At 47.2% G+C, this 14,125-nt stretch overlaps 1 protein-coding gene across 1 annotated transcript in view; it reads right to left on the bottom strand.

Annotated features, from left to right (window-relative positions):
• LOC129497383 (tubulin-specific chaperone cofactor E-like protein) overlaps nucleotides 1–14,125 on the bottom strand; it is a 156,270-nt gene that overhangs the window by 7,889 nt on the left and 134,256 nt on the right. The window contains exons 21-26 of the mRNA XM_055306230.1: nucleotides 12,914–13,113; nucleotides 8,485–8,868; nucleotides 6,220–6,506; nucleotides 4,498–4,778; nucleotides 1,832–1,942; nucleotides 366–568 (exon numbers count right to left, since the gene is read on the bottom strand). Coding sequence (XP_055162205.1) covers nucleotides 366–568; nucleotides 1,832–1,942; nucleotides 4,498–4,778; nucleotides 6,220–6,506; nucleotides 8,485–8,868; nucleotides 12,914–13,113 — 1,466 coding nt within the window. The remainder of the gene's footprint in view (nucleotides 1–365; nucleotides 569–1,831; nucleotides 1,943–4,497; nucleotides 4,779–6,219; nucleotides 6,507–8,484; nucleotides 8,869–12,913; nucleotides 13,114–14,125) is intronic.

The following is a 14,125-nucleotide window of genomic DNA, read 5'->3' as shown; positions in this document are numbered from 1 at the left end:
GTCTGGGACACCCTTACCCCCCAAAAAAAAACAGCTGAACCCAGCCATCTGTACCTGGAAGAACAAGAGATGCATGAACAAAGTAACAAAAATTTGTCAATACGCAGGGCAGAGGATGCCAGCAGACAGCGTAAACTGAGGACAGGAACCTGTCACTTACCATGAGCTTTCAGTTCAATTAACCACTCAGCACCAGACGACTCTTCTCCTTGATGTCTTGCATTTTGTATATGCCTTGTGCTGTTTTCCACGGAGGATATTTCTAAGCAGACCACCCTGAAGTTGGCTTTAAAGACACTCAACGTGCAAACACCTGGCGCTGTCACTACCTCGGCCAGATGTTCTTTCCGGCCCCAGGTTCTCACCTGCACAATGTTGCCACAGTTCCCTTTGGTGTTGTTGATCTGAAAGGAGATGAAATCTTCCCCCTCGATGTGGGAGCACCGCCTGTCATTGATCCTCACGCCCTCCCTCTCAAAGCCGAGCTGGAAGAGTTTGCACTTAGATATGGAAACTTCCATCTGGGCCGCCTTGCAGGTCACCTCGGCATCAATAATGTCATGGGAGTCTGTGGGGAACAGTTATAACGGGAAGGCTAGTCAGAGGGAGCTGGTGGTGCTGCAGGGGTGGGGGTGAGGCATCCTGTTACCGGGGGCTAATGATCTTCATACACTGGCTGGCATTTCTTTCTTTCTTTTCTTTCTTTCTTTCTTTCTTTCTTTCTTTCTTTCTTTCTTTCTTTCTTTCTTTCTTTCTTTCTTTCTTTTTCTTTCTTTCTTTCTTTCTTTTTTTTTTTTGCTAGGCATTTCTAATTAAGCTTTGATCCAACCAAATGAGTATATGAATTCATTCAAAACAATAACTGGGACACCGTTAAGCTTTTTTTTTTTTAAAGATGAAAATGCTAATAAAATGTTTTGTCTTTTCTTCACAGACCCAGGACGTCATCCCACTTTGATGGGAGTGACTTCCCCATAAGCTGCACGCCGCATCTGGCTTATCCCAGAGTGGCTGAAGGACGTGCCCTTGGGTGACAGCAGCATTGGGCAGGCCACTCCTAAGGCCCCCACGGACCCCCAGGCACGCTAGGAGCGCTTACTTTTTGACACGATTGCGCCAATTGACATTTTCCAGGAGCACATAAACAGAGGGCTAATGAGCCCTGTAGAAACAGAGAGAAGCATTTCATCTGCTCAGGTGAAACCCTTGAACAGCACCCCTCCTAGGAAGTCTTTTGGTTCATTATGATGTTAGAATTTAGCACTCCTCTTCTGAGTTATTTGGTTCAGGCAAGGGCGCAGAACTGGGGGGTCAATGCAGCCCCCCTTCAGGCCAACATCACTGGTGTGCCCCACAAGGCTATTCCTACCTTAGGGGGGCTGCCCTTAGGGGTTAGGACTGGGACCTGGGGTCCGAGTTGTTTACTGTTTGCTTCAAACACTGCAGTTGTTTATTCACCAATTAATGGCTTTCAGCGAGCCTGAAAGCACCTGGCACCCTGCTCCGAGGCCTCTGTGTTTGCTGCCCACTGCCCGACCTCCCTGTGAGCCTAAGAGATCAACCGGGATCTCTCAGATGTTAAATACGGCCCCAGATGGAACTGGCTGATTCTATCCACGCACACATTTAGGTGTTATGATTTATTGAAGAAAAGGATGTTGCTATGAGGAGACGAGCATTAGCCTACTTTGAAGACGTCAGGCTGCTTCCTGGTTCTGCCCCAAGGCTCCCGAGGGCTTCGCGCCGCGGGTCTCTAACTAGCGGGGCCGCAGGGGCTCCACCCTTAGAGCCCTTCGGGCCGCCGGGCGGGGAGGTGGCAGGTGTCACTCACTGTTGTTGTAAGGCGGCGGCTCCACGCAGCCACACAGCTCTCCTCCGTTTTCCAGCTCACAGGTCCGGTTGGGACAGTCCGCCCCCACACAGGGATCCTCAACCACTCCTGCTAAAAAGGAAAACAAACAGAAACACGCGCGATTTGATTTTCACACCCACGCTCGGCAGCAGGTGGCTGCACCCTGGACTTGCCCCTGTCGTGGAACTGGCGGCGGTCAGATGGCAGCTGCGAATGAACAGACCACTTTTCCAGAAAGTGATGACAGCACTAGTGATCGGGCCCCTGCTCCAGGCCCTGCACCCGGCTTCATGCTTGGGGCCGCGGTGTCTCCCCTAACCCTCACCATCATTCAGGGACCTTATTTCCTAGCCCAAGGTCCACACAGCGGAAGGTAGGGGGTGGGGATGGAACGCAGAGTCACCCTGAACCACCAACATCTACCACGATTACTGTTCTTAAGACACTGTTCTACGCATGACATGCATTTGTATCTTTATACTTGTACAGAGTAAGGGCCAACCCTTTATCTCCATACTCCCTGCACCCAGCCTCCTCAAAGCTGCTGCTCAATAAATATTTGTCAAGAATGAAAATTTCAGGGCTGGTTAAGTCCCAGAGAGGTCCTTCGAATAGGACTTGCTGGTCTGCTTTGATTCATAGCCTACTTTTCCCCCATAAACTTCTATGTACTTAATTTTATAAAAATAGACAAACCAAAGTCTACACTCAGCTCGCCAGCACTGACTTAGATTAATTGTACTGTTTTGCCAACAAGGGTAAAACTGTAAGTAAAAAAGCAAATGTATGTGGCGTGCCACCATCATCATATTATAAACAATTATTTCTGTAGGAGATGAGTCCACAGACCACCTGCAAGATCGTCAACTCCCTGGTTTAAGGAACACTAATTGAGAGCATTTTCTTTTAGAAACTTGTTTCCTTATTTAAAGAATCTCTCTCCCGATCAGATATAATAATCCTCCTATTCATCATGGCATGGGATGGTGAGTGCTAAAGAAACAACAACTGTTCCATCCCAGCATGAGCCAAGTTAGCTTTAAGAATTTAAAAACAAAGCAAAACCCCATGCTGCCTCAGATGCGTCTCCTGACTCAGCTGCCATGCCCCTCTGCTAAGTATCTCATTGTAATATGTGGGAGGTCAGGGGTGGCTTAGCATCACCCTGTCTTAATTCCCAGAAATTCAACTAAAGGAGAGCCATCAGCATAATGGAAATACATTTATTTTTAAAGGCTTCCTTTTTTTAAAGATCCTTTCACTTGACCAGTGTGTCCAGTACCTACACGGTGCTAAATACCCAGCAGCCACTCAACGGAACATTACGGTTGATTAACACAGCATGAAAACAACCCAGAGATTAACAAAAGTGTGGAGGTTACAGTCCACAGAAGGAAAAAACACCTCTCTTGGAAATATGTTGGTCCTTATGCCAGTTAGCAGATAAGACATGCCCTTCTATAGAGGGAAAATTTTAAGGTTCCAAAACAGTTAATTTTAAACTTACTTTAAGTACTGCTTATTAGCACAACCGGGTAAAATATTAAAGTTATCAACAAATTATATTGATTTCCAGCAGAGACTAGTAATTTGCTTATTAAGAGTTTCTGAAATCACTGGATACCTATTTTAATCAACGACATTGTTTTTAGTTCTGAATTAAGTGCATCCCTACCCTTGATCAGGGTTAGTCTGCAAATTTATTGAAATGCACACAGTCTTGCAAGGTGCCAGTTTTCATGGTGGTACCTGGTTGCACATCGGGTTGGTGGTGCATACACATTCTGTTGGCCACAATATCACACTGCATTAATGAGACAGGTGACCATTTATGTATATGGACACATATATGTATATGACAGATTAATATGCTTATATACATATTTGCTCCATCTATTTGATTAACTTAGTAAGAAAATGAACAAATAGTATAATGGATTTACACGTCAAAATAATTTTCTTACTACAGAAGAAATATAAGAATTGATAGCTCTACTGGGAGATGGGCATTAAGGAGGGCACGTGATGTGATGAGCACTGGGTGTTATGTGCAACTGATGAATTACTGAACTCTACATCTGAAACTAATGATGTACTGCATGTTGGCTAATTGAATTTAAATTTAATAAGAACAATCTATAGATCTTTATTTTATCAGCTAATTGAATATATGTACAATCCCTTTACAAATCCAATCACAGCGTCCTTTCAAGCCAGGCAGATAGAGTCAGCTCGGCTCCAACTCAACTTGCCGCCTGCCACGTGCCTTTTGTTTCCGAGCTGGGCTCTGACCCCTGGTAAAGGAGGCGGGAAAGAGCTGGATTTGAGATCTGATATCAATCAGGATGCCATCCTCTCTCCCTCTACCTCATAAGTCTCTAAATTGGTGTTCCTCCAACCCAGAGACCCTCATCTTCCCAAGCTGGTGTCCCAAATTCCATAGCTGGAGAGGAACCACAGGTGAGTGAAGCTCCCCTGAAAGGCCTCCCACGGAATCTCTGCTGTAGCTCTCAACTCTTTGACCCTGGGGACAGACGTACAGCTAGAGGCCGGCCAGCCAGCCAGGCCTAGACCAAGTGGTGTTGCCAGCAAAGCTGCTCTTTTAACTTAGGAAAGAACCCATGGAAATAAAATAATTCTCTTACAGCAATTCTCCTTCTCAATCCACTCGGTGCTGAGGATCCCAAAGGAGCGACAGGACTCCCCGTAGGCGGCCAGGGAGCCACACAGCTGGAACTTCTTGTTGTTGTAGCAGCCATCCAGGTAGCAGGACTCGTAGAAGGGGAGGGGGTCGAGAAGCCCGTAGCAGGGCTGGAAGAAGCCCTTCATGTCCGTGAGCTTGAGGCAGTAGCCGTCGCCCTGCATCTTCTGGATGTGCACGTTATCGCACATGGCTGCGTACTGTGAGAACTGCAGCTCGTTGCAGCTGGGGGTGAGAAGTCTGGTCAGGCAAAGTGAGGCCAAGACAGCCTGAGACCCCCGGTGGGAAAGGAGACCCCATCTGCTACCTCTTCTGCTAGCCCAGGAGTCAGGGAAGTATGCTGATTCCAACACTAGCTGGCTATATAATCTTAGGTGAATCAGGTACTACTGGCCTCGATCTATCCACCTAAGAAAGTGATGCAGTAATTCCTATTGTGCTATCACTGGAGAAGTGAGGGTCAACTAAAATAATAGGTCGGTGTCCAAAGTGTCAGATGAAAGCCAGATATTGATATGATAACCGAGAACCTTTGACATAACTGATGTCAAAGTAACAGTAACCATGAACAGGCATTGATATAATAACCAATAAGAACCATAATAATAATGAGTTATTATTATTAGTTAATAATAATGGTAGTTGGTAGAGTAGTGTTCAGGAGCCTTCTAAACCACTTCTCATATAGCTATCAGAGACCAAAAGCAAAAACCTTCACAAAAAATTGATAGCCAGCTGAAATAGTTTATAAAGGAGGAAAAGGAAGGAAGGAAAGAAGAAAGGGAGGAAGTCAGGGAGAAACTCAAACAGAATCATACTTCCTCAGGAGGAGATTCTGGACTTTGCCGCTTACAGGGCCCCTCAAGTAACTTATTCTGGTCTAGATTCCATTTCACCTAGAACAGGAAGAGCTCAGACGAGATAGTGCCTGAGGTTTTTTTCCAGCTCTGGGGCCCATAATTCAGAATAGTCTAATTTATAAGATAGTATTTGGTTTACATCTGCATCATTTCCCCATCTGGGTATTTAGCTGATGCTAAAGTACTAGGGATGGAGCCATTATACAAGCAAAGAAATACCATGAGAAAGAAGCACATCTATAGATCCAGAAATGCTTTAACAAAATTCAGTAGCTTAGAGGTAACCTGAATTAAGTACCTTTGGGATAACTTGTTTAGCTCATTCTATCTCAGGTGGTCCAAGAGGGGCCTCATAATAACTTCGATGATTTCCATTTTTCAAAGGCTTTTCTGATCTCCACCACCCTCAACCTGCACAACCACAACCACGCCTTCCAGTGAGAGTCATGGGTACACAATTAGACCCAGCCCCGGGGAGCAAGGGATAGCCCCTCTCCTAAGCTGCAGGTGGGCAGCTGGCCAAGACCTCAGTGTTTAATCCTGGGCACCCTCTTCTGCTTGGCCAAGGGCTAGATGACATGAAAACTCAGAATCAAATCCTCTAAGCCCAATTCCTCCCTCCGCCACTCCAGAAATAGCTGAGACCCCCGTTATGCCTATTTGCCTCCTGAAAACTCCAAAGACCTGGGGCTCAGCTCTTTGCAGAGGCAGAGCGGTGATGCTATAGAGAGTGCATTCCTCATTAACACCTGTCATGGACATGGGGGGGGATTTGGGACACTGAGTCCAGGAGCTAGGACTCTCACCTCTTCTGCATGCCATTGGTTTTCCAGCTCTGGGCCAGTACCACGCTGCTCACCACTGGCTTCCCCCTCAAGGTCACATAGTCATCGGTCATGTCCCCATTGAAGTTGCCACAGAGGCCACACACTTTGTTCTGCAGCCTCTCACTGATGCTTATCTTTATGACGTTGAAACCATTGTAGTAGATCTGGATGTCGGGGCTGGTGTCAATCACCAGGAACCCCTCACTGCTGTAGATTTTGGTTGCCAGCCCGGTTATAAATGGAACATTCACTTGTGTGCCATTGACCTATTGTGGGGGAAAGAAAGTAAATTACCGCAAAGCAAAGGTTGACAACTGTTACTGTAAAGGGGCCACTGTAGAAATTTTAGGCTTTGTAGGTTATATGATCTCTGTTGCCACTCAACTCTGCCCTCGGGGCATGAAAACAGTCACAGACAATATGTAAGTAAGTTAGTGAGGCTACATTCCAATAAAGCTTTAATTTTTTAAAAAAGGGCAGCAAGTGGATTTGGTCAAATTCTATAGCTTGCTGACCCCCGCCCTACAGTTTAAGGGCATTTACTCATTATACTGTCCAGAGTTCCCTCAAAAGAAGCAAAACATGTAGGCAGAAAGATAAGAAAACATTACAAAAGTACAATCCACTACAAATGGCTGGGATTTTTGTATAAAACTTTCCCCAGCATAAGCCAATTACTGAAATGAAATCTCAGTCCTGTGCTAAGGAGTATCTAACACACGATTAAAATGAATCTGGGGATCACTGCTATGTTTATTGTTTTCTTGTATAAAATGTCCACACTGAAGGGCCCCCCATACACACCCCAAAGGTCCTATAGGCGCAGTATTTTCTGCATTCGTCATTCTCCTACTTTCTAACAGTTTCTTTTCTTAGCCCTCAGCACAGAACATAACGTGCTTTTCCTGTACTTACCAAATAAATTGAGGTTTTTTTCCCCCCAGGTTATTAGTAATTTTTATTTCTTTAAAAAAAAAAGCCGAAGCCCTTTTAGAAAATATGATTCTTTACCATTTTGGCCAGCTTGGAGTATTTTATTCAGTAATAATGTCAGTTTTGCTCTCTCGGGCGGTCATTTTGACTTTCTAGCTCCCGTATTCGGGAGCAATGCAGTTGTGTCTAGGTGGGCCAATTTGCAAGAGGAATTGGAGTGTCAAAAACAGTAGCAGCTTTCATTGAAGTTAAAAAAAAAAAAAACATTAAAAACCAGACTCTTCCTTTTAGGCTTGCAAAATACCGCCAGTCTTTTGCCTAATGCTGGACCCTAAGCTATCTGATGATTCTTCAAATAAGGATACGCTCCATGCATGATTATCTGAGCCAGTGGGAGAGAGAAGAATATACACAATGACCCTTAATTCTGGAAAATGTTAAGAGTGTGTCCTGGCTCTCTCCCTGACCCTCCCCAGCTGGAATCGCAGTATGGAGACTGGCTCCGTCTTTCAGGCCTGCCAGCTTGTGCGCAGTGTTGTTTAGCTGAGAGGCTGGAGGTCGCTTTCAATAGATTATATCTTACATGGAAGGGGTGGGAGGAATTCAAGTTGGGAAGCCATATCAGTTATGGGGGTGGGTTGGAGAGTCACATTTATTTATATGCAAGGCTAATAAACCAGAGACCAGCCAACCAGGCTAAGGAAGGGGGCCATCCTAGGAGACATCCACCATATTCAGCTTCCTATTGTCTTTCACTTGCTATGTCATCACGGAGCCCTCTGATAGTGGGGGATGCTCTCATCAGGTTTTAAGCAAGGTAGCTATTTTTGTAGGCAAATGCTTGCCTTCTCCCCACTTTTTAGAAAGGATGGCAGCGATGAAAGAGCTGGTCTTGGTACAGCTGAGCTGAGCCAAGAATACTTTTAAAGGCTCTGAGAAACAAGCAACATGCTTTTTGGAAATTAATCCAGAGTCAAAGTTGGCCAACAAAGTGGCCACCCTACCTGTGCCACCCCGAGGATTATCTACCATTTTATCACCCGGGACTCTAATCAGCACCCACATTGTCACTACTGGCCTGGGAATTCTGGTCAGCGAGGGACAGAACAGGGCCCGTCCTTGTGCCTGCAGGGTCTGTAGCTTTCCTTCCTTGCAGTCTGGCCGTCTGTGTAGGGCGCACATGGAGCAACAAGCTATTATCCCCACCCCCGGTCATCAGGGGGGAAAAAAAGAAAAACCCACAAGGGCCCCCCCTTAGCCCAGCCCTGGCCCCGGGCCACGCTTCTCAAGGATCAAGGGCAGGCTTGTCACCTTGACAGTATTTCGGTCGTTGATGAGAATCTGCTCTTCGTTAATGTAGAAGTAGACGGGCGAGATGATGGTGAGGTTGGGCGCCGACCACTTGTCGAAGTTGATGATGAGCTGGAAGGAGATGTCGGGCAGCTTCTGGCAGATGGTGGAGAGCACGAAGGCGCAGTTGGCGGGGAAGCGCAGGAAGGCGCCGTCGAAGGTGCGGAAGACGCCGCCGCCCGCCGCCAGGCAGTAGGAGGTCCGGGTGCTGAAGCAGCCGCGCACCCCGTTGCGCAGCGCGCACTCCTCGTCCGACTTGCACTGGCGCGGGTCGCACTGGATCAGGTTGCGGCGGAAGCAGCGGCAGCGCCGGGTGCAGTCGCTGTTCCAGAAGAGCTGCTTGGGCTGCAAGAGACGCGGGGGCTGTGAGGCTGCGGACCCCGCGCCCCGCCGCGCCCCGCCGCGCCCCGGGCGCCCGCCTCTGGATGGGGCTGGAGGCCGCGCCCCGGGCAGGACCGCGCTGACCTCAGGTCCGCGCCCCTGGACACCAGACACTATGCAAGTCGGTCTTTATTGGTTTCCATCAGGAACTTGGGAATCGGGCAGCCCGGGTGGCTCAGGGGTCTAGCGTGACCTTGGCATGACCCTGGAGACCCTGGATCAAGTCCCGCATCGGGCTCCCTGCATGGAGCCTGCTTCTCCCTCTGCCTCTCTCTCTCTCTCTCTCTCTCTCTCTCTCTCTCATGAATAAATAAATCTTAAAAAAAAAAAAAAAGAACTTGGGAATCTCTACAGCTGGATCGTGGAACGAAACACAGCCAACCTGTGAATGGCTAGCTATTAGAGGAAGCAGGTGAAGACCGGGGAAAAAAATTTCTTGGGAGAAAATTATTCCGGCAAGGACTGTCTCCACTTTGACGATGCAATTCCAACTCGCTCCAGAATGATCAAATTGGCCCTTTTCGTATCTTAAATAGGTTAAAATAAAGCTGTAGTCGATTCTGATTCCTATTTCAACAGTTCACCGTACTCCAGCACTCGACACTTTGTCGTTATACCTAGCTATTTGGAATTTAGTCCTGTAGCAAGGACTTCCTTCCATTCGTTTGTGTTCTGAAGTGAGGCATCTGGAGAACATGGAGGTTCTGGGTTTCAGGCCCAGGTCTGCCACCCTACCTGTGCCACCCCGACGAGCACCAGCAGCCTCCCAGAGCCTTGGTTTGCTCAGCTTTATTTTAAGGTTTTATTTATTCATGAGAGACACAGGCAGAGGGAGAAGCAGGCTCCATTCAGGGAGCCCGACGCAGGACTCAATCCCGGGTCTCCAGGATCAGGCCCTGGGCTGAAGGCAGCACTAAACCGCTGAGCCACCAGGGCTGCCCTTGCTCAGCTTTAAATTAGAGGTGATAACACAGTCTTGCAGGGCAGCTGTGAAGATTAAATTAAATATAAGGCATATTTCCTGGCATAGCGTAGGCACTCAATAAATCGTAGCTGCTGTTCTTACTGAAGAAAAGCTACTCATCCTTCTTGAGAAGGTGAGGGATTATACCATTATCTAAAATACCCATAGCAGAGTATACCCCCATGGTGGATGGTGGCAGCCTATTTCCTATTCTTCCCCACACAAGGAACAATCTGTAGACACAGTCGTACTTGGTGGAGTTTGTGTTCTTGAACTTGCAATGGTTCTAGACGGAGAACTTCCGGGGAACTGTCAGAAATTGGTCATGATTGTCCGGGTGGGGTGTGGTCTCAACAAGCAGACTGTGTGGTACAGATGTAGGCACTAATTCAATTTACCAGAATGGTGCTATCCAGAGAAGAGGTTTTAACGAGGCACAAGAAGGCCTCTGCTTCAGTCTGGTCACCATTTTCTGCTTTGTCTATGGACTTATCAAAATCCCAGCTATCTCATACAGATATGACCCAGATTCAAAGGTAAATAGATAGAGAACGAGATCTCCCAGGACAGGTTTCCTCAGGGCAGTGCACTTCAAGATGCCGCCGCTGTTTCTTTCATCCTCAAAGTGAGCTAGTTCCTGGAACCAAGTCTTCCCTCCTTCCAGACCTGTAAAATATTCTAGGTGCCAGCAGCCTCACAAATTGACTTCATTTCTCTTATCAGATTTGCAGAATAATTGAGTGGATGGTCTGGCCTCTCTCTGATAAGAAGTCAGACATTACATGGGCAGAAAGAGAAAAATAACCTGGCATATGTGGATATGATAAAGAGTAAATAACTTATCCCACAGGAGAACTTGATCATGAAGGTAGCTTCACAGTGAAGTCACTGGGCCCAGCGCGGCTTTCTTTACCTTAATTAGACCTGGCAATGACAGCTGGGTGATTACCCTCCAGGCTAATGGCTAGATGTGTTCTCCCTTTATTTCCAAGGAAATTTGCTGTATAAACAAGCCCCCAAGCTTGTTTGAATGGTGGCAAGGAGATGTGCGTTATTTGTTCTGTGAGTTTGCTACTTCCTAGATAGAAGCCGTTGTCAAAACCCACTGACTGTCTGATGAAAATCAGATAATAATGTTTATAGTGCTAATAGCCGCTGAGAGCTGTACCTGCATTTCCTGAGAGTTCCAAGGGCTTTTATATGCATCATTTCATTAACACGCCTGGATTTTTTTATTGACAAAATGCTACGCAAGGGAATAAAAACAACAAACACAATAGCATCTACCAATTACTGAACTGCTAGGTGCCAGGCACTAGGCGAGGCACCTGGCGTAGATTATTTATACAACCACCGAATGGAATTGGTATTAGGAGCCACATTTCATAGACAGGGCACCGGAGGCTCAGGGAAATGACACAGTTCACTCAGTGTCACATCACCAGTGGTGTGGTTCAGCTAGGATCAAACCCGGCTCCCATTTCATTATGCCACAGCCACTCAGCATCCCTGTTGAGGGGTGCGTGACACCCCTGATGGATGCAGACACTTCAGTAAGTCTCTGGACCCGGGAGCAGAGATTGCAAGAGTGCTTTTTCAGCTTTGAGCTTGGTTAACCTCTCCTCCAAGACTATGAGAAAGATGAACATATTGTTATTTCTTTTCTCACATGACCTGCCTCTTCCTTTCAAATAAGCAGTATTTCTAAGAGCTAAACCCACCTCTTCCTGGAAGTCTGCCTTGATTAGTTCTAATCTTTTGCTCCACTTCCGTCTTCCCAAACTGAAGCAGATTTCCCACCGAACATGAAACTAAAGCAACTCCCCACATTCCCTGGCTTTTATGTACTTTCAGAACAAAGTTGAGTCAGTTGTTCTTGAACAAGGCAATGCATTTTTACAAAAAGGAGACATTCTTTATTTATTTTTTGCCTAATTTATTTCCAATTCAGACATTTCAATTAGATTTTTTTTTTAGTGCTGCTATTCTTTTTCATTTAAAGTGGATTAGTTCTGTAGGGTATTATTTTTCACTTGTTAATATGTTATTTTGTAATTGTTCTCTTGTTCTTAAAATGCATGTTTTTCTCTCCCGAATAGGCTTATTTTAAGATCCTCAAGGCAGGGGACGTGCTTTATCATCCCCAGCAGCACGTCCAGCACAGGGATCTGCAGATAGCAGATACTCGATACTTGCAGTTATTACCTGTCTACTCGCCAATATAGGATGTGCATGTCATTTCAGCAGAGACTGGGCTTGAGGCAGAACCACAGACTAAATGCTTTCTCCAGGCAAGACTTTTTCTAGCTTCGTATTAAGGCCCATAAAGAAAGATTTCAAAGTACAAAAAGTAAATGATTCAGCGAGCTGTTACATAATGCCTTACTGAGTGACATCTGCAAAGGGCACCTTCATCAGCTCTATGCCGAAGTGCCCATAGAGAGGGAAGCAGAGGGCGGAAGGTGGGGGGCACAGCATTAAGTAGTCGGGTAGAGGGCTCTGGGGATGGTGGCCGAATGACAAATGGCACACGAGGAGATGGTGGCCTTCACACACTTTCATGGAGCTTCAATCGCCTGAAGAAGGAAGGCCATTCCTCTTGGCCTCGAGCACCATATTTTCCAGTTAAAAATGTCCTTAGCTAAGACAGCTACAAATGTCAGATTCACAGCCACCATATTTCCCAGCTATAGCCACATCAGAAGCTTTCAAACTAAGATTTACAAGTGAGGAAATCAGAAGGGCCTAGAGGGAGGCATGGCGGAGAGAGACACATGCTAGTGGAGCTCAAGTGCAGGAGGCCTTGCCAGAGCCAAGGACAGTGAGGAGGGCAGTGAGGCCCCAACTCGTTTCCTCATTGGATTCTCAGGGAGCAAGGGCCTCACCCAACCTCTCCTTAACCTCTTTGCCCTGCCTCAGCTCCCTGCAGACCAGCACCGTCTTTTCATAGGGAAGAGGGAAGAGCGGTCAACTGTGACCAAGCTCTTGGAGTTGAGGAGAAATTTGGCAGCCGGCAGGAGGGCCGGGCGAGGCTGGGCTGCCTACCTCGTAGTATTTGCCGTCGGCGTAGCAGCCACAGCTGTGGGGCAGGATGCAGCTCTTGCCGTTGAGGACGTAGCCAGCATCGCACTGGCAGCCCTCCACGCAGTAGTGGTTGCACTCACTCTTGAGGCGGATGGCGGCGCAGCGCGGTTGGCAGACACTCACGCAGCTCTCGTAGTGGCTGTTGGGAGGGCAGGTGACGGCTGGAACACAAGACACATGTCAGGCCTCAGGCGCTCACAAGGACTATACACGGTTCTCTCCTCAACTCGGGGAGACAGAGGCCTGGCGGGGGTTGAGCTGTGCCACCTCTTCTCACTACGACTCCCTCTGCTTCTGGAAAGCCTCCATCTGACTCATTACTTCTTAAATGATGGACCACAGAGCTGATGAAGCTACTGGAATTCTCTCACAGAATCTCTGTCCTCTGCTCAGCCTTGTGTTTTGAGGTCCATGCTAACCTGCTACCTTCACCTCACCTCCCGACATGCATCTCGACTTTAGCCGGGCACCCCTCATGACCTTCAGGGGCGCCCCACACTCATGCCTGCTTTTAGACCCTCGCTCGTATTGCTCTCCCTTATTAATACCCTCCTCACCCTCTAGGCCTACCCAAATTCCTCACTCCTCTAGCCCTAGGGGGAGCCCCCTCTTATTGGCAAAGCTCACCCCCACTGCCTTACACCAATGGCAACTCGCCTTCTCCCGAGAACTTCCACAGAATCTTTTCTGAACCAGGAATGCATAAACAGTAGGCCCCTGAGCTCCCGGATTTCTGAGGAGGCAAGTGTGTGCCGTGTGTGTGTGCATGTGTGTGTGTGTGTGTGTGTGTACTATTTTCTAATGTTTTCAAATGCGTGTGAATGATCTCATAGAAGGTAATTAGGGTCCTGGTGAAGAGCATGACTCCGGAGCCAGGTGCAGGAGCCCGGAGCCAGTCACTTAGCCTCTCTGGGCCCCAGCTCAGTCTCTGTAAGATGCAGACACTCACAGCACCTACTTCATGGTGTGAGGGGAGGACTTCTGTGAGTCGGTGTGCCTAGAACAGTGCTTAGCACATACATGTTCAGGGTCACCCAATCATTAAAGACAGGTCTGCTTGAAAGTTCAATAGAGGCTATTATTTTAATCAGCTTACATGAAAAGCATGAGTACTATTATGTTGGAACTTCTCTCTCTCTTTTTTTTTTAAAGATTTTACTTATTTATTCATGA

This window comes from Nyctereutes procyonoides, unplaced genomic scaffold (genome assembly GCF_905146905.1).
Source record: "Nyctereutes procyonoides isolate TBG_1078 unplaced genomic scaffold, NYPRO_anot_genome, whole genome shotgun sequence".
In the NCBI taxonomy this organism is placed as follows: Eukaryota; Metazoa; Chordata; class Mammalia; order Carnivora; family Canidae; genus Nyctereutes; species Nyctereutes procyonoides.
Note: the sequence above shows the minus strand (reverse complement) of the source record. Positions and strands in the feature narration are given on the sequence as shown.